A 19,829-nucleotide genomic window follows, 5' to 3' on the forward strand; every position below is an offset into this window, starting at 1 on the left:
GCCTCTCAGAACCCCAGGTTAGGTGGACCAGCAGAGGCCCCGCCCCTGGCCCTGCGGAGCCCCGCCTCCACCTTTTGCTCCAGCTTGAGTGGGAGGGGCCACGTCACCCCGCCTCTGACGTATGCGCAGGAGGATCTGGCCCCACCCCTAACCCCACGTATGCCCCGCCCCAGAAGTCTCCCATCAGATTCCTCTTTGGTGGGTGATTCCAGCTCCCTAAACTTAAAGGGCTGGTTTTAGGTTGTTGCCCTACGGTAGGATTTCTTTTTTTGTGTGTGTGTGTGAAGATTTGTTCCCCCAAATTACAGTTGACATTCGATATTATTTTATATTAATTTCAGGTGTACAGCATAGTGTTTAGACATCTATATAATTTACAAAGTGATCCCGGGATTAGTCTAGTCCCCACCTGTCACTATACGTAGTTATTACAATATTATTGATTATATTCCCTGTGCAGTACTTTACATCCTCGTGGTGACTATTTTTAAAACTACCAATTTGTAGTTTTTGATCCCTTCAGCTTTTTCACCCACTGCGGTCGGGTTTCTAAAGCCTGGGAAGAGGTGCATGGATCTAGGGCATAACTAGAAATTGTTTTAAAGTTGATATGTGTGCCTTTTAGAAACCTGAAGGTACAGAAGAGCACATAGGGGAGAACACCAGGACGTGACGAGCCAGAGGCAACGAGGCTCAGCCTCCCGACCGATGCCTTTCCTCTCCTGTGATGTCTACATGGAAGCTTGTTCAGTCTCCCACGTCGCTCTGATAATGGGAGGGGAAAACTCCTGCCTGCTTCTCTAGTCTCCTTCAGGAAGGCATCCGTCACACTGCCCGATGCACTGGGAGAGCTGGGGCCACCCCTGTCAGCTGGACCTGTCTTTCTGAAGGGCAGCAGCAGGATGGCACGGGAACCACAGAAATACCTGTGCCCTTTGACCCAACGACCCCACTTGTGGAAACCTTCCTAAGGAAAGAGTCCAAAATACAGAGAAAGCTTGTAGAGCCAAGCAGTGACCAGCTTTTGGTTAATATCCGGTAGCTTCTGCACTGGCATATACAACACTCTCATTCTCCTTAACAAGATCGCAGTAATCAGTTTCAGGACCCTACTGCTGCAGCAGGGGGTTGTATTTGGGTTTTGTCATGGAATCTGGGATTAGAGATAATGATGACTATTTGCCAAACGGTCTCTTATTTGTGGGTACTGAACCTTGGGCAGGCACCATGTCTCCCTCAGTGGTCTTTCCTGCAATGCTGCTATTTGTGGTGCCCACCAGAGGGAACTCCCAGTAACTCACACTCCAGGGTTGCCAGCCAGGCATGGGGCATCTGCCAGGCTGGTAGTTCTTAGAGCAGTGTTTACATCTTGTTCACAGCAGGCATTTTGGAAAAGTTGGTTTGAGTCCCCTTTGGGGTCCAGAGGCACATCCACTACCCCCAAGTATATACCACATGGTCACGTGATGGGCCAGAGGCCTAGGATTCAGTTCCAGGGCTGCTGTGCCTCGTGGGGCAGCCTCATACAAGTCCCTTATTTTCTCTGGGATTGTTTTTCAATGGGAACGCAGAGAGGATTAGGCCCTGCCCCAGTGCAGGCAACCAGCATGAGGTGGCCCTTTCGCCGGTATCCCAGGGGAGCTCCCATAGCTGAGGTGCCAGTTGACTGTTTTTCCGTGGGTTCTCATGTCTCTGCCTCAGTGTAGGCACCCAGACCTGAGGTGACAGTTGATGCCATCAACTAATCCCTCATTCCCCTCTCTGTTAGACACCAACCGTTGGGGTTTCAGTTGATGGTAATCACATAGGCCTGTGTGCTTCTGCCCCAGAGCAGGTACCTCTATCCCAGAGTAGGCACTCGGAGCTGAGGTGACAGATGGTGGCCTCAAGTCTTTGTTCAGTGTAGGCACCCAGAGCTCTAGTGACAGCTGACTGTCCTCACCTGGGGCCTCTTGCCTCTCTACCCTAGATTAGGCAACCAAATTTCAGGTGATAGTTGAATGCCCTCATCTGAGGCCCTCTCTGCTGCAGTGTAGGAATCTAGAGCTGAGGTGACAGTTGACGTCCCCCACTTAGTCCTTCATGCCTCTGCCTATATTTAACGACCCAGAACTGATGTGACAGTTGAACGACCTCAGTGGTCCTTCATTCCCTTCTAGTGTAGGCACTAAGATCTGTGTTTTCCGTTGACTGTCCTCACCTGGGCTTTCATGTCTCTGACCCTATGCAGGCACCCAGTGTGAAGTGATAGTTGATGGTCCCCAATTGGGCCCTTATGTCTCCGCCTGGCCCCTCATTTTCCTTTCTGGTGTAGAGATTAATATCAGGGCTTTCAGTTGATGCTGTCACCTGGGCCCTAATGTCTCTGACATGCGCAACTGCACAGAGCTGAGGTGTTGAGGGCCCTCGTGTCTCTGCCCCAGTATAGCTCCCATTACTGGTGTTACTGGTGTGTCTTGGGTTCTCATGCTCTGCCTCGGGGTAGGGTCCCAGATCTGAGGTACACGTGAATACCCTCATCTGTCACTTGAGCTTAGGCATCAAGAGCTTTGTCACAAGAGCTAATGTGGAAGGTGACTTTCCACTCCTGGGCCCTTAAGCCTTGCCCTAATCTAATCTAGGCATCCGGAAGTTAAATGTTAGTTGAATGTCAAAACCTGGACCCCACGCCTCTACCCCAGTGTAGGCACCAGAGCTGAGGAAACTGTTGGCTGTCCTCACATGGCCCTCCTTCTGTCCCAGTGTAGAGATTTCGTACCAGCCCTTATACCTTAGCACCAATGGTGCCAGCCAGAGCTAAGGTGACAGGTGTCTTTCCTCACCTAGGACCTGTTGCATCTGCCCCAGTGTAAGCACACAGATATGAGGTCTGTCATCCTTGTTCCTCATTGTATGGCCCCAGAGCTGAGGTGGCATTTGTCTCAATTCAGCGAGGCCCTAAGGTCTGTGTCACAATCTATTCACCCAGAGACGAGGTGACAAGTGACTGTCTTCACCTGGCCCCTCATGCTTGTGCCTCATTGAAGGTACTCAGAGTGGAAGTACCAGCTCAATGTCCCCACCTGGGACCTCATGCCTCTTCCCCATTGCAGGCTCCTAGAGCTGGCATGACAGTTGCCTGTCCACATCAGGGCTTTCACCTCTTTGTTCTTCATAGGCACCCAGAGGTCAGGTGACAGCTCAATGTCCTCACCAGTGCCCCAGTATAGCCCCCAGGTCTGAGGCGTCAGTTGACTGCCCTCATGCCTGTCACAGTGGAGATGCTCAGAGCAGGGTCACATCGGGAGGTCCCCACAGTCCTCCCTCCCTGCTCACACGTGGTCATCATGTGCTGAGGGCCAGGAGCTGGGTCCGTCTTCCAATTCAGGCTCCCGTTGCTGCCCCTACCTGGATCCTCCCACACTTCTGGGAGTGTCCCCCTAGGTGACACCATGCTAGCAGGTTTCCCCAGGGGACCTGGCCATCTGGGAGGACTATCCCAGCACACAGCTCTACTAGGTACCCCAAAGTCGGTAAACGTTGGGGGACGCACTGAGCATGAAGACCCCCACGGGGTCAGGAAGGGCCCGTTTATTAAGTTACCGCCCCCCCGGAGGGTTTGATGTCCTCCCCAGGCCCGTATTTTGAGGATTTTAGATTATACAACTGTGGGCCAATGCAAATAGGGATTTAGATGTATTTCCCTGGAGCAGGGAGGACGGCGCCCTCAGGTGGTGAGCAGGGGAAGGTGCGGCCGCGTCTTCAGCGACCCGCTCTGCCTATTTCTAGTCACCATCTCCCGGCCTTTTACAAAGCCAGATCGCAGCCATGTGGCTGCATCTCAGAGTCAAGCACAAGACCCCATGCAGCCACACCGGAGCCAAAGGGTTACAGGGAGCCTCTGAGTCCCTAGGCTGGCTCCACTGCCTCTTCTCCAGGGCACAGGCACCAGGAGTGAGGACCAAGCCCACGGACCTCCTGGCCTCTCATGCTGTCCACATGGAGCCTTCTCAGGTGCTCTGTGTGGACCACGGCTAGCAGGGATCACAAGGTCCACATTCCAGCCTTGGGAAATCACCGCACTTCAGGGGCCGTGATCTGATGCCCCATAAAGCTCCTCCTTTCCCCATTCAGCTGAGTCCAGGTGAACTTGACCTTGGTCCTCCCACAACCCAGAGTTGCTGCCACCTTTGGTTACAGGAGATACAAAATACAGGAATGACGCCCAGGGATAGTCTGTACACGGTATGCGTGCAGGGTTGGTGACTTGCCATCCTAGCATATAGGACGGAAACAAGCCAGGCCACAGTGTGTTTCTCCTTCATCTATGTATTGCTTCTGCAGACATGGGTGGGAGTCTCAGCTCATCCCTCCAACCCGGTACTCCACCTGTCACGCTGCACCGGGTCCCCACCTGTTACCATCCCAGCCCAGGGGGACCGTGCAGGAGTAAGAACAGTTGGTTCGCAGTGGCCAAGGATGGTGGGAGGAATAAGCTCTGTGAAGTTGCCTTCCCAAGCAGTGTTGGGGGCTGGAAGGGCCAGAGGCCAAGGTGGAGGGAAGGGCCATGGTGGCCAAACTGTTTGCTAACAGCCCGAGGGCCTTCCCGATCCTGGAACACTGACCCCTGCCAGCCAGCTGAAGGGCCCCCGTGTCTTCACCTCCCTGGCAATAGAACTTTTCCTAACCTGGTCATTTGCTGGGTTGTTCCCTCCATAGAATATACCTCCATCTGACCCTTTCGTCTGATTTTGTTTCTGGTCAGTTGCACCTACCAGAAGCCAGGCCCATGAGTGCAGGGATGAGTGCTGGTTCCTGCCATCTCCCCAGTGTTCAGCTGAGAGGAGCTCGGGAGGGAGTGGGGTGGAACCTCAGGCGGTTTTGCCTTTGTTGGGAGTATACTGGGTTGAAGAGTGCCCCCCCAAATCCGTGTCTACCAGGAACTTTAGAACATGGTCTTATTCCGAAATAGGGTGTGTGTAGAGGTAATTAAGGTAAGTTAGGCTGAGGTCATGCTGGAGTGTGGTGGGCCCCTAATCTAAGGACTGGTGTCATTGTAAGAAAACGGAGACAGAGACACACATAGAGAGGGCTGCATGAAGACAGAGGTAGAGACTAAGTGTGCAAGCCAAGGAAGGTCCCTGCCCTAGAGCCTTGGGGGGAGCGTGCGGTGCCCACTTCTCCATTTCTGCCTTCTGGTCTGGCTTCCAGCACTGCGATAGGATAAACCTGCTGTGTCAAGCCCCCTAGAGCTTGACGCTTGTTTCAGTGGCCGTGGGGCACAAATACAAGCAAGGACTCCATGACCTCTGAAGCCCAGCTGTCTGTCCGAGCGGCCGGGCTGTGGTGCCTCCCTGGACCATTCCCTCCCGCCTGGCATCCAGCGTTAAGCACACAATCCCACTGTTTCTCCTTCCCAAAGACTTTTCACCTCGTGGACTGGCAGTGTGTGCAAACGGCCCACAGCGATGCCCGGAAGTGACCTGGCTGGGGCAGGGACATTGTCGGGGTGGAGGCCCGCGTGGGAAGTACACACAGTGAAGCATTCAGGTGAAGGGTGAAAATAATGTGACTTCCGCCTGTACCCCATGGAGTGGGGCAGAACGAGGGCCGACAGGTGAGGGGGACTCTGGAAGTGATGGGGCGCAGGGCTGGGTCACAACAGGACACAGGATTGGGGTGAAAGATACCCAGGTTTCTGGCACAGCCAGTGGAGGGAAATGGGTAACAGGGAGGGCGTGAGGAATGGGTCCCCAGAAAGGCAGGTGGTCACAGGCCCTCCACCAGGTGGGCTGGCCTCAGGTGCAGGCACCCTCCTTCATGGTTACAGGTGGCAGGAAGGAAACGACCAGGGGGCAGGTGGGTCTGTTCGTGGATTTAATGGCAGGGGGTTGAGGCGGAGTGTCCCACCTGCTGCTTCTCCCTTTCTAATAGCGAGGGGGCACCTGTGGTTGGAGTGGACTATGGAATGCAGAGTTGGGCTGGTGGGGCAGATGGACATTCAGGGGGCCCAAGACATGAGGGACTGCTAGGCAGCACAGGATTCCCCTCCAGTGGGTGACCAGGAATGTAGAGTGGACGCGCTTGCGCCCCTTCCCCGGGTTCTGAGGAGCTAGCCCACCCATCGACCCTCCCCCTCGTCCCTAACTCCTGTCCTAGGCTGAGGAGCCTGGGAGAGATGGAAGGGCCACTCTTCTCTTTTCTGTTGGGGCTCAGTCTGTGGACAGAAGCTGGCTCAGGCAGGGCCAGTGACGGATGGAGAGGTCACAGGGTGAGTGTCAAGTGCTTGAGGAATGTAGTTGGGCCCGGGGCCAGGAATGTGAGGCTGAGGCCTATGGTCCCGAAGTCCTCCCGATGTGGGGTCAGGTGGTGGGAGGGTGGAGATGGCAGAGACAGATGGGGGTGGGCGGGGGTGCCAGGGCTTAGAGCTTGTGGGGGTTCACCCACTTGTAGGTGCCCTCGTACTGGAAGCCCACTCTCTTCATCAACTCGTCTGCCTCCGCTGGGCCTCGGCTGGAGAGTGACAGGCAGAGGGGAGACGTGAGGGAGCCGCTGGCCCCAGTGCCCTGTCCCCAATCCCTGCAGCCTGCCCCAACCCCTCACCTGCCATAAACGTAGGGGATGGGCTGGGGCTTCTCACGCTCAATCTGGTGCAGCAGCGGTGTGAAGATGCGCCAGGCTTCCCGGAGCTCGTCACTGAGGGGACATGCGGTGACTTGGGGGGGGGATGGGGACATGGTGCGGGGGAGGGAACGGGCCTCCCACATGGCCTGGAGCCCAGCCTGGCCCCCGCGGCACAGGCACAGAAACGCCCCTCACCTGCGCACGAAGTGCATCTGGCTCCCACAGAAGACGTCCAGGATGAGGCGCTCGTAGGCGTCGGGGAGCTTCACATTCTGCAAGAGGGGGTGTTGCTGAGGCTGCACGTGCATGCAGAGGCCCCTGGTCCCGCCCCGGCCGGGCGCCCACCTTGTATCTGTTGCCGTAGGTCAGGTCCAGCTCCGACTCCTCAGGGTTGAAGAACATGCCGGGCTTCTTGGTCATCATCTTCGTGTACACAGCCTCATTGGGCTGCACGCGGATCACCAGCTCGTTGCGCTTGCACTGCTGCTGGAAGATGTCTCCAGCCACGTCTCGGAACTGCAGACGCACCTCGGCCTTGCGCTCATTCAGGGCTTTGCCGCAGCGCAGAATGAAGGGCACACCTGGTGGGGGCAAGGCTGGCCTCAAGACTGGCTCTGCCAGCGGCCCGGGCCACATGCACATGTGCCCACATGTGTGAGGGAGTGACAGATTGGAATGTGTGTGACAGGCTGCGTGCATCTGAGCAAAGGTGTGTGTGCATGCACGTGTGGCAAGGTGGCCGTGTCCCACCCTACTGGCCCTCTCCCCTCTAGTGTCCCCTGTGGGCTAGTCGCTGCTCCTGAGTGGGTCGGACCCCAGGGAGAAGAGTTCCATGAGGGCACACCAGCCCTGCCTGCCAGGCCCAGACATGTCACCTACCTTCCCACCTCTCGTTCTCCACATAGAGGACGACAGCTGCGAAGGTGGCAGTGGTAGACCCGTGGGGCACTGTGGGGTCATCCAGGTACCCTTTGGTGGCCTCACCCTCTCCACTGGGGTTCCCCACGTACTGGCCCAAGACCACGTTGTTCGCCTTTACCTCGGAGATACATTTCAATACCTTGACCTGGGAGAGAGGCAGGGGAGAGAGTGGTCCCTTGGGTAACGAGGTGGAGCAGCCTGTGCACGGGTCAGAGCATGCGGAAGCCACGTGACCTGGGGGTGGGCTTCCTGGAGGAGACACCGGTTCAGCTTTCCTTGCTGACCCACGGGCCCTCCAGGAACACTCTCACTTTTTCTGAAGCTGAGGCCTACAGAGACAATGGGTCTGTTGCCCTCGGTCACATAGCAGTGACCATTAGTCCCACAACATGACACCTTGGCCTTCTGACTCCTACCCCAGGGCACCCGGGCTCAGGGCTGGCTGCTGGGGCTGGTGGCAGGGACCAGGAGGGTGCACGGCCACCCACCTTCTCGTCGCGGACATCGTCCGAATCAGTGGAGGCGGGTTTCTCCATGGCCACCAGACACAGCATCTGCAGGAGGTGGTTTTGCATCACGTCCCTGGTGAGGAAGCAGGCAGAAGTTGGCTCAGGGGTTTCCAGATTGGGAGGAAGGCATGACAAGTGAGCCCACCTCAGCCCTTCCCTGTTGGCCAGGTTCTGGGGGCTCAGGGACTGAAGTGGGGCATTCAAGCAACAAGTTACAAGACTTGCTTCCTGATGCTGAGTGTCTGCCAGGTCACCTCAAGGCCAGGAAGGAGACGGTGACCCTCCCTTCACAGCCACGCTGACCACCCAGACACTCCCGCTGTGGAAGGTGAACCTCAGGTGGGGATGAAGGAGCCCCCTCGGACAGGGAAGGGCACCCCCGCATGGAGGTGGACTCTCACCGGATGATCCCAAATTCATCGAAGTAGCCCCCACGGCCCTCAGTGCCAAAGGGCTCCTTGAAGGTGAGGATGACGCAGGCGACATTGTCCCGGTTCCAGATGGGGCCGAAGATCCTGTTGGCAAACCTGCGGGAGGGGCAGGGCAGAGGCTGGCACGGCATCTGACAGGGCAGCAGCAGGCCAGGCGGGGGCCCCGTGCTGCCCGACCCGATGCCCCTGGGCTCTGGGGCCCACGCCTGGCTGTACCTGAGCACCATGAGATTCTGCACCATTTCCTTGCCCAGGTAGTGGTCGATGCGATAGATCTGGTCCTCGCGGAACAGGGAGGAGATGTGGTTGGACAGGCGGTCAGAGCTCTGCAGGTCCCTTCCGAAGGGCTTCTCCACGATGATGCGGTTCCAGCCTCTGCAGGAGCCCGGCACCTCGTCACCCCCAAGACCCCCTCCTCGGGGAACTGCTGGGGCAGCTGGGGGAGGGTCCTCAAGGGCACAACTATCTCCGTGGGTTTTAAAATGGGACAAAGTCCCTTTCTTTGCTAGTCCCCATTGACACCGAACGTGGCCTTCTGCATTCAGAACCAGGACGAAGTGACACAGAGATGGCTGTGGCCCAAGCCGCTGTGCCACAGGCAGCGGGACTGTTGTGGAGCAACACTGCCATCTCATGGTCGTCGGGGGCACCTTGGGAAACGCCAAAAAGCCAGAGAAGCAATCGGCAGCATTTTGTGGAGCCACAGTTCCACCTTGTGGTGCCAGCGGGGACTGCTACCAGGGCCAGCTGGGTTTTCAGGGAGACGGACTGTGTCTGTCTGTCTACAGGAGCGTTCGGAATGTAAACACGTATGGCTGTCAGAAAGCTACTGCATGTTAGGCTATTCCCTCCTTTGTGCAGCTAGTTCACGTAGAGAACACACAAGGGCATCCATCTTTTCAGACTCCCTAGAGCAGTTTGCCCCAGGGGCTCTGGACAGCTGCCAGGGCAGGCCAGACTACGGCAGGGCACACCTAGGAGGCAGGAAAAGGGGGCAAAAGACAAGCCTTACGTCTGGCTCATGCAGGTCTCTCGGATGTTCTTGGTGACGGCCTCATAGACAGTGGGGGGCAAGGCCAAGTAGAAGAGGCGGTTGGCCTGTGTCCCCTGGTGGAGGGAGTTTATGTGGCTATCAAGACGCTCATAGGAGGCTGCGTCGTCGTACTGGCCAGCCACATAGGAGTTGCGGGCAAAGAACTCCTCCAGCTTGGGCTTCTCCTCTGGGGTGGCCTGGGAAAGTGGGACACAGGGATGTCGGGCCCTCCTCGGCCCCCTCTCGCTCATCCCACAGCCAATCCTAGCTCTCCACTGGGTTCACCCCTATTTAGTCAGCTTTGCACACCAACAGGGGGAGGCCAGGGCTGCATGAACACTGCAGGAGATGGGGCCCAGCAGTCAGCCCTGGGGACCTTGTGCCCTAAGACAGAAGTCAGACTTCAGGAAAGTTTGATCTGGGAGAAACGCATTGCCAACAGATCTCTCTCCAAATTCATTACACCAAACTGTGGTGTGTTGGGAAAATGCAAGTCTATAGGATTTCCATGGTAAAGCGGCTTTTTCAGCTCCTGGTCCTGGGACACAGCTGCGAGGGACCTCCCCTAGGTGAGGGGAGCTGGGAAACAGGAGTCTCAGGGTGGCAGGGTCCCTGACCCCGCCCTGCGCCCAGTGCTCCTCCTGTCATCAAGGAAGAGCCGGGAGCAGGTAGGCAGAGTTTCTGCACCAGTTTGGCAGGGCAGTGTGGGTGGCACTGAGGAGGGCAAGAATGAGAAGTGCGAGGGCGTGAGTGGCCCCAGGCGGCTGTCCTAACATGGCTCTGCCCCTCTGCCAGGATAGCAGAGACAGGCCAGGCCTTGGGGGGAGAAGGAGCAGAGAGCGGGAGCAGGAGGAGGGAAGAGCATCCTGGGATGGGATGGTAGAATGCCCCCCTCAGAGATCCTGGAAGCCACTCACTTTGAAGAAGGGCTCGCTCTGCTTGCGGATGTCTGCCACCGTGAGGCGGGAGCGGGCATAGCCCACGATGAAGGTGAACTCGGGCAGAAGGCCATCCCGGAACAGCCACCTGAGGGCAGAGCATGGCTGTGACCAGGGCAGGGAGGAGTGCATGGAAGGCAAGGAGGGCAAAGGGCAGCGGGGTGGCACTTACCAGATGGTGGGGTAGATCTTCTTCTTGGCCAGGTCACCCTGTGGCAGAGGGAACAGGCATGGTTAGGAGAAGCTGGGGACACGACCTAGATCGTCTTCCCCACTTGGAGATGTGGGTACTCGCTCAGGGTCACCACTGAGACACGAGCATAGCTGTTTTGCCCCTGTAATGTAGCCAGAGGACTGTGACTTAGAGCCTGCTAGCCCTTTACCTTGACCCTGAGCTGACAGAGCCTGCACACCACAGGAGCCACTTTGAGGTGGATGGGCTTCATCGAGGCTGGCCGGGAGGCCCCGTGATCAACTGGCCACCCTGCAATCACACAGACCACCTCTGGTCTCAGTGCAAGCAAGCGAAACCAAACCCAGACCAAAAATCCCACTTTTGAACAGCTCATGGGCTAAAGAAGAAAGCCTGAAAACTCCATTCACTAGAAATATGGAAATAGCACAGATCAAAACTTGTGACGTGTGGCCTTTTTTTGTTAGGAAAAAAAAAGAATGGTTCAAAATGAATGGGCTAAGCATTCAATTTAAGGAAGTTAGGAAAAGGACAGCAGAATTTTTAAGCTGAACAAATTACAAGGTAGGAAATAATGAAAAGTAAAAATTAATAAAATGGAAAACAAACCAAAAGAAAAGATGAAAAAAGCCAAAAGCAAGTGTTTGAAAAACACTAATATAAACAGACAACTCTCTCACAAAATTGCTTTTTAAAATGCACCAAGAATTAGGAGTGCAAAGGAATAAAACGATATCGTGCCAACACAAAAGAGGGTTTTATGAACCATCTTTCTCCATGTTTGACAACTTAGATAAAATGAACAAACTTCTAGATATTCCAACATACCAAAATGGAGCGAGGGACCTGAGTGGGCAACAGTCATTAAGGAAATGGGATTGCAGACACCAACCTTCCCAACCAACACAACCCCAACCCTGACCCTGGCATTGGAAGCTCTGCCAACGGGTTCTATAAAAGTGCCACGGAAAGAGAGCTCCAGTCTAAGGCAAACTGCTGCGAACAGAATGGGGAACACTCGCCAAGTCACTTTATGGGGCTTGCAGAACCCTGGTACTGAGACCTATGAGAACGGCAAATGGGGACCCCCAGGCCTCTCACTTGTGTCCACAGGTGCTGATGCAAAATCCTGCAGAAAGTATCAGCAAACCCAATTGTGCAATGTTAAAAATGTGATGTGTCAGAACCAGGTTGGCGGGTACCCCGGAAACAACAGGTTCGTTTCATATTGAAATTCACATTAACAAATTAAAGGGAAAAAGCTGTAAGAAACCTTCGTCTACTTCTATCAATTTTTAAAAAATCTAGCAACCTTGCTAGACTTACCTGATGTAGATAAAGTGTACTAGAGAATTCAACATCTATCATGATTAGAGCTCTTACCAAATTAGGAACAAAAGGGAACTTCTTTACTTGATAAAAGCACCTATAAAAACCCCACAAATACCATACATAGTAGGCAAATGTTAAGAGAATCCAATTTAAACAACCAGGATCAAGAAGAGTGCCTGCTAGTGGCTTTTAGTCAATGCCCAGCTAGAGGCCCTAAGCAGCGCAGCAAGGCGGGAGAATGAAATGGCATAAGGCCCAGAGAGGCGGCGACACAACTGGCGTTATTTGTAGCTGGTGGTCTGTCTATTGAAACAAAACCACCTCAAGCCAAGCTATGGATAAATTACCATAACGAGAGTTTAGCAAGGTTGCTAGATCAAATAAGTCAATAGATGGAAGTAAGCAAAGATTTCTTAGATAGGACACAGACAGCAATAACCAGAAAAAAACTTGATAAACTAAGGCTTCATCAAAACTAAATACTCCTGTTCACAAGACAGCATTGAGAAGAGGAATAGACAAGCCACAGGCTGGGGTAAAACATTCACCCAATTTATCTGTACCCAGAATTTATAAGCCACCCCTACAACAAAATAAGAAAACAACCCAATTAAAAATGGGTAAAAAATTTGATCAGATGCTTTATAAGGAAGGGAAACGAATGACTAATCAACACTTGAGAAAGTCTAGATCATCAGTTGTCAGAAAAACGCAAATTAAACCACAATGAGACACCACTTCGCATCCACCAGAACTGGCTAGCCTCTGAAAGACTGACACCACCACGTGCTGGAGAGGAGGTGGAGCAAACACCTGCCCAGCAGCGTTCATGTACAATACCCCCAAGCTGGAAAGAAGCCAAATGCTCGAAACAATCAACAGGTGGATGGACAAGCTGTGCAATCATAGAGTGGGGTACAACTCAGTGACAAGCCATGAGCTAGTGATCCGCCCACCCTGCAGGTGAATCTCAAAAACATTATGCTCAGCTGAAAACTCAGACACAAGGCGACTCTATGAGTTCACTTAAATGAAGCTCCAGATTATTTAGGCAAAAATTAATCTATTGGGATAGAAATGACGTCAGTGCCTGCCCGGAGCAGGGGGTGGATTGACTGGGAAAGCCATCCGAGAATTCTCTGGGGAGATGAAAATGTCTTATATTGTGGTAAAGCTGTGTAACCAATTGCACAGTTAAGATCTGTACATTTCAATGTGTACCCATTTTGCCTAAAAAAAGAAGACTGAAAACAACAATTATTGAGCACTGGGTGGGGAGTGGGCGACACAGGACGGCAGAATGTCGTGGCAACTGGGCGACGGACAGTGCCGTTCATTGTGCTGTTCTGTCAACTTGGTGCCCGTGTGAAATTGTCCAGAATAAAAGTCAGGGTACGACACCCAGCAACTGCGAGCCACAATATGGTGAATCCCACAAATATGGCAGAAGACTCGCTAGAAAGAATCCCTGTTCAGTGGCTGTAGCCATTCCAACACGCTTTAGTTTTGTAACCTCACAAATGAACTCTCCCCTCCAGGTGGAAGAGGAAGAGGTAAGGATGGTCACAGGCTCCTGGCGGAAACCAGAACAGGGGGCCCTTTCATCTGCCTGCCCTGTAATTGGAGAATGGGATGGGCCTGGGAGCAACCCACGCTCCACTGAGCCTTGCCAATGGGGAGGGGGGTGAGAACACGCCACTTCGAGATGGACTGGGCTCGCCCCGGGCAGAAAAATCAGCCCCAAGATAAAGACCTGGGTAGTCAATGCAAAATTACAGTTTAGAAGTACTGTCAGCTCTGGATGAGTTCATTTCTATGAACGATTGCAAAATGGAGGCCATGTGACCAGAACCGAAGCAATCCTGACCTCGTTAAAACCCCCCTGGAGCCAGGCAGTTAGGAAGGCACCGGGAGCCTGGGCGGGTGCTCCTGGGTGGGAAATCCTACTATGAGTGGGAGTGGGTGCAGGACATTTCTGAGACTGAAGGCTCCGTGGCAGCTCAGGGATGCCTGGCGCCTGGAATGTTCATGTTCCTCCTGTTCTTGGCTTCGCCTCCAATCTCCTGGGGTGACCTGACCTCCCTACGCAGGGCTCCAGGTGAGGACCTGGCACGTGGACAACTCCCAGTGTCTCATCCCAGACTCTGCCAAGCACCAAGCGCACACCGGCAAGTGTCTGCTGGGCATCTCCAGACTTGACTGGGACCCCAAACTTCCAAAGGTGGAGGTTCCCAAACTACGGTTTCCTGGGTCAGTATCCCTGCCCAAACCTGCCAACTGCTCAGGACAGAGCTCCCAAATGCTCTGGAGTGGGTCCCTATCATAACTGCCACCTTCCACGTAAACCACTGCCACAACCACCTCAGATGGGTGCCCTCACTGGTGCCTCAGGGTCCAGCGCTGACCCGCAGCCCGGGCTTCCTGCTTCCCCTCCAAGTCCCTCAGCGCCCAGTAGCCGCGATCGCAACACTCCTCAGAGCAAATCGTCAGTGCCTGCCTCTGGCGTCTTTCATCACTGGGGCCAGAGGGGGACTCTGCTCGTCACCTTGGCTCAGTGTTGGCCCTGCCCACTCCAGAGCACTGGCTTACTAGGGACCAGCCCTCAGGAGAAATCATCAGAACCATGGCAGGCAAATGCCTGCTAGCCTTCCCTGTGCCAGGTAATGTTCGCTGACCATCAAATTCCAGCAGGCTGGGAGGAATTAGGGCAGACTATCGGCGATAGACTAGCGGCAGGGAACTAGTCTCCTGTCTGCTGAGTCACGGTGTCCCACACCCCAAACTGTTTGTTCTTGTGGCTTCGTTTGGGATTAATTAGCGATAGAACCTGCTTGCCTTGTTCAGCTCATCCCCTGCAACCCCTATAATTCTCAAAGACAGATCTGCTGGGCTCCAAGTCACCCAAGGGAGAGGTGACTTACGACCTAGGAAGTGGGGGGTGTGGGGCCTGGCAGCTGCTCTCCTTGGGCTGGGGGCAGCCTGCCCTACCTGCTGGCCTGGGCTGGACTCCTCTGCAAGAAGCAATGTGAGAAGATGCTGACCAAATCTAAGCAATCCACGTGTGGGGACAGGGCAATTACAGGGGCTCCTGGTGAGCTGTGGCAATCTTTCCCAGCCCCCTCATTTTGCCCGATGACTACAGCGGGGATGGGGGACACAGTAACTTGGTTGGAGAAGCACGACCTGATTAGGATCTCCAGCCACCAGGATGTGGCCTGGCTGGGGCAAAGGAACCTAGGCCACCACCTACCTGTGGCTGCCCAGCTTTGTCTTCAGTCTCCAGTGTTAGAAGTCCACACTACTGCTGATATCTGTCTTTGAGAATTGTAGGCGTGGCAGAGAGCTCCAGAGGCTGGCTGCCAGCTAGAGGGCCCACAGGGGTGGGCCATCCCATCCCCCTAGGGTCAGTCAGGTCAAGGATCTGCTGGGTCCCCCAGGGTGGAGCCCGGGTCCTGGCTGGGCCCCAGCTGGCTCCTGGCCACTGCAGTGAGAGGACTGGGGTAGGCGAGGCTGTAAACCAACAAAAGAGCTTCCCTCCTGCACCGTGGGGCTCATGAATCACCAGGACTTGGGGGTGCCAACAATCATCATGACACAGCAACAATCTTACTGGCCCAAGGGGGAAGGCAGCCCAGAAAGATCCTGAGGAGAGGGAGGGGCTGGGGCTGCCAGGTCATTCCTTGCACAGGCCCGTCATTGGGATGGGTTCTGAGCACTCAGTGAGCTCATGGCCCTTGTGGTCCGGGTGGGGAGACTGAGGCCCCTCGAGGCGAGGGGCTCACTGAGGACCCTGCAGTGAGCCAATGCTGCCCAGGCAGACTCCCAGTCCTATCTCTTTCTCTCACCCCCATTTCTCTCTACACCCCCTGGAGGGAAGCATCGCTCCAGGCTGGCCAAGGCCCTATCAGATGGGGGAGGACATAATGGACCAGGCCCAAGTTTCCTCCCCTTGAGCTGGTGTGTAGGGAGAAACTGGTTGCTTTCATTCCAGAGTTTTCTGGACTGGGACAGTAAGTACCTCCACTCCCTTTCTGCTTGGGGGTGGGAATCCTGAGATGGGGAGAAGTGGCTACATAGTGGGGCGAATAGAGAGCAGCCCCAAGCCCATTGGGTAACTCTGCGAACCAGCGTTGTGATGCCCCCAGGAAGGAAGCTGGGCGTTCAGAAGATGGTTGGGTAAGTGAGTGAGGGAGGAAGGGGCAGAGGATGGCCACATGGGCTCAGCCTGTCCCAGGGTGCCCATCAGCCACTGGGCAGTGTCTGCTCTTCCCTTTGTGTAGAGTCCTCCCTGGGCCCTGGCTCTGCAGGCCTTGCTCTGAAGGCCCTCCTCAGGAGATCTGTGTGCTGGGGGGAGGGGGGACTGGGGACACAAGGGCCCGTTTGTGTCTTCTGTCACATGCGCCACTCTGAAATCTTACTGGGTTGCTAACTCACCTTGGGTCCCAGTCCCCCAGCACACAGGTCCCATGAGGAGGGCAGGGCCTGTGTCGCTGCACTGCAGAGGAGGTACTCAATCGCCACTTGATGCCTGAATAAGCAGAGAACTAACTGGTTTCCCAGAGAACCACCGTGCCTACTTTCTACACGGAGGGAGCAGGCATGGGAGACCTGCTTCTGGGAGCTGTTCTAGGTGCTGCCTGAGCATGGGAGGCCCACCTACCCCACTCCAGCCCCCTTGAACTGCAGGATGGAGAAACAAACAAGGAGGCTCTTCTTCGGAGGATCCCCTCCCCACAGCCTGTCCTCCTCTACTCTGCACCACTGAAGTGGCACTTTCCACTTCTGCTCTGAAAGCTTCTGTTTATCGCTCCCAGAGCGGAGGGGAGCAAAGAGGAACCTCACCAATTGCAGGAAAACAAAGTTGCCCAACCCCAAGCTGGCCACAGCGGAAGGCAATGAGGAGCTACAGAGTCAGCTCGGCAGAGCCCAAGGAAGCCTTGGCATTTGCTTCAAAAACCCTTATTTGCTACATAGAAACATAGAGGTTCAGAGAAGGGAAGACACTTGCCCCAGGTCACACAGCAAGCTTGGATGATCTCAATGAAGTGTCTAAGAGTTGAGGGTCTGGAATTGTAAGCCATTTATTGTGGCCTGGGACGCTCTATTGGGGCATCCTGTGACTGGAGGGAAGGAAGAGAACTAATCCTGAGTTACTTTCTCCTCCAAAGTTCTTGGACAAAGGCCTAATGGTCAGAGTCCTTGGTATTAAGGTTTGTGGCCAACACAGGTATGGCTCCTCTAAGGGGACCAGGCTGGGGCCAAGGTGGACGTCACACCTGCCCCCTGTGTGCTGCTCCTGTGTACTCCCCAGCTGTGGACTTACGGGGAGTCAGAGGACAGTGCTTAGTGCAGGCCTCCCTTCCCTCCCACTGGCAGAACCTTTCTCCCCCACGCTGCCTCCAGCCCTGCATTCTGGCTCTCCTCTCCCAAGTTCTAATCAGAATCCCAAAGTTGGCAGGGAGCAGCCTCTGCAAAGGACAGTGGCATGCTGATACGTGAACAAAGAACCAAGGTCCTCCAGAGTGAGGGGAGCGTGATGTGGATGGCACAGAGAGACAATGCCTTCCCTGTCAAGAGCTAACTAGTTTGGGTAGAACTTTCCCTCAAGATGATATACTAAGTTACAGGTAAAAATGGTCACGCGATGCTTAGCAGATGCTTGGTCACATTCAGGGTTCAAAGTGAAAAGAGAAGGCCGCTTTAACTTCGAGATGAAGCCCTGGCAACTCATCTCACCAGCCCCTGCACACATCTTGCCACCTGGCAGAGATTTCATTTCCACATGGTACACTGGGTGGGGGCCTTATTGTGGGGGCCATGACCTTTCCTATCAGAGCAAAATGGCAGTGCCACTGGCTAGACAATGGGGCAGGTCACAGCTCCTCAGCAGGCCTTGGAAGTTGGGGCAAAGAGACAGTGTTCAAAGAAAGGTTGAGTGTTTGTCCCCAGGGAACTTGACGTGGTAGAGAGACAAGGTGGAGATTGGGCCTCAGATCCTGCCTCTGGAACTAATTGACTGTGTGACATTTGTCAAGTCACAAACAGGTTTGAGAAAGATATACACAGAATGAATAGCCTCCCTTGTTTGCATCTCAGTTTTCCCCATGGAGGAAGCAATCCAATCAGACAGTCCCTAAGGACCTTCCAGCTCCAGGACATGGGTCTACATTCAATGGCTCTGCAGGTTTCAGAAATGCCTCACAGTGTGTGGATACCCGGTGTGCTGAGGTGATAATGGCACACGAGCAGCAGTAAGAGGGAGAGTCCAACTGAGCAGAGCCCGTGTGGCCCCACGGCAACCAGTTGGGAAAGCTCAGGCACCCAGCAGGAAGAGACTTTAAGCAACTTCACACTTTTAAGATGTGGGGCCTGGGGGAGACTCACCGATGCACCCATGATGATGAAGATATGTGTATCGGACTGATGGAAGGCATCACCCTGGTACAGCTCTTCCCGCAGGATCCCGCACACTTGGGTCCGGCTCAGGGCCACCTGCTCTGCCATGATGCTCTCTGGTGAAAGAAAGACTTGTTGACAAGGCACGAGAACAGAAGAGCTCTGAGAAGATGGTCCCTTTCTTCAGGGGTCTTTCGGGCTCTCACCCAGCTGAAGTCTGATTATTTGAAACCACTGGCTGTGAATGGGGGGAGGTAGGATGGTTGGGGGGTTAGAAGCTGCTGGCTCTGGGCTCCGACCATACTCCCCAGGCAGCCTTCTTTCACAGTGTACATTACAAAATTACCCAAAGCACTAGTGGATTCCAACGAGAGCCTCAATTCTGAGGGACTGGGTAAAATAAACCCTGCCGGAGCATCGCACGATGCTAGTTTCATCTCAGCCTGGAATCAGGCGGAAACCCCACAACAAGCTGGAGCATGTTAGACCCTGCAGCTCCAGTCCACCTCCTAACAAGTTGGGAGATCATGGCAACTCCCTGCCTCTCTCACGATCTCAGTCTCCTCGGGGGTCCACTGGAATGCGTTAAGATTCTCTGATTTTGCCCGGCTCCCCAGCAAGGCAAATCGAAAGGCCTCGCGGCGCAGCACGCCCCGACACCGGTGTGGCGCCCGCCCACTTCGTTACCTGAGCTTCCTGTCCGCCTCTGCCCGTTGGTCTCTCAGCCCCGGAGTTCCCGGACGTTTCCGGGGGCTGCGACCCGCGGGTCCATTTAACCAGCGGGGGCGGGCGCCTGAGCTGAGCTGACCGCCTCAGGCGAGGCGCGTGGGCGGGGCCTCCATGGGCCCCTCCCTCGCGGGGGGCAGGGCAGGCGCGCGCGCATCTCAGCCCCCCCCCCCGCGAAGTCCCCTCCCTTGGCCCGCCCCATCCCTTGGGCACCTGGACCGGCCACTGCCTGCTGTTCCCGCCGCCGCTGTGTCGCGTCTCCGATGCCTCGCGAGTCCACGAGCAGCTCTGCGCCGTTCGCCCACGTCTCCATAGCCGGCCCTGCCCCGCCCCTACACTCTGATTTTGCTCCTCCGCCCCCGGCGGCCCGGCGCCCTCGTGGAGGGCTCACTTCCGCCGACAGTGTGGCCACGCCTCCTCGACCCCCGTTTATGGGCGGGGCCGCCTTCAGCCCCGCCCCCTCACGGACCGGTCAAACCTGTCCTGCTAGGTAACCTCGTCGTGGCTCCTCCCCTAGCAGGGGCGGGGCGGCCGAGCGCCCGGAGGCTGGATGCCACACCTCGAGAGACAAGGGGGATTGTGGGTTTGACGCCCCGGAAAGTAGCGGGTGGGGAACATCACTGGGGAGCGTCCTGCGGGCCAGGCCGAGGGTGGCGGGCTCAGGCTTCCCTCTGGAACAGCCTCCCTCACATCTCTTCTCGACCTCTTCGGAGGGGCGGGGCTTGCGTGTTTTACTTCCGGATCCCA

General features: G+C 55.3%; 1 protein-coding gene across 2 annotated transcripts; it reads right to left on the reverse strand.

The window, feature by feature from the left end:
- Nucleotides 1–5,842: 5,842 nt before the first annotated feature.
- Nucleotides 5,843–19,791, reverse strand: G6PD (glucose-6-phosphate dehydrogenase). 2 transcript variants are annotated; one of them, XM_074324268.2, is made up of 13 exons: nt 19,296–19,791; nt 18,345–18,472; nt 10,608–10,645; nt 10,415–10,523; nt 9,477–9,694; nt 8,681–8,839; nt 8,435–8,560; nt 8,013–8,106; nt 7,483–7,669; nt 6,949–7,184; nt 6,799–6,875; nt 6,583–6,675; nt 5,843–6,492 (listed from the first exon to the last, which is right to left on the reverse strand). In XM_074324268.2, the coding sequence occupies exons 1-13, from the start codon at nt 19,393–19,395 to the stop codon at nt 6,402–6,404; spliced, it is 1,656 nt and encodes a 551-aa protein (XP_074180369.1). In that variant the 5' UTR covers nt 19,396–19,791; the 3' UTR covers nt 5,843–6,401. The 2 variants fall into 2 exon arrangements, with proteins under 2 accessions (XP_074180369.1, XP_019574715.2); XM_019719156.3 differs by lacking the exon at nt 19,296–19,791 and adding an exon at nt 19,044–19,213.
- Nucleotides 19,792–19,829: the final 38 nt, after the last annotated feature.

Source organism: Rhinolophus sinicus, chromosome 18 (genome assembly GCF_057876585.1).
Source record: "Rhinolophus sinicus isolate RSI-liver-muscle chromosome 18, RSI-T2T, whole genome shotgun sequence".
NCBI lineage: Eukaryota > Metazoa > Chordata > Mammalia > Chiroptera > Rhinolophidae > Rhinolophus > Rhinolophus sinicus.

What these genes read in the sequence shown, in the direction of transcription:
- G6PD (XM_074324268.2), bottom strand. Translation starts at nt 19,395, where the DNA reads ATGGAGACGTGGGCGAACGGCGCAGAGCTGCTCGTGGACTCGCGAGGC. An exon ending in GAGACCTGCATGAGCCAGAC is followed by an intron (nt 8,840 to 9,476) that starts GTAAGGCTTGTC and finishes GGGCTCCTGCAG; the next exon opens with AGGCTGGAACCGCATCATCG. An exon ending in GGAGAACGAGAGGTGGGAAG is followed by an intron (nt 7,185 to 7,482) that starts GTAGGTGACATG and finishes TGCCCCCACCAG; the next exon opens with GTGTGCCCTTCATTCTGCGC.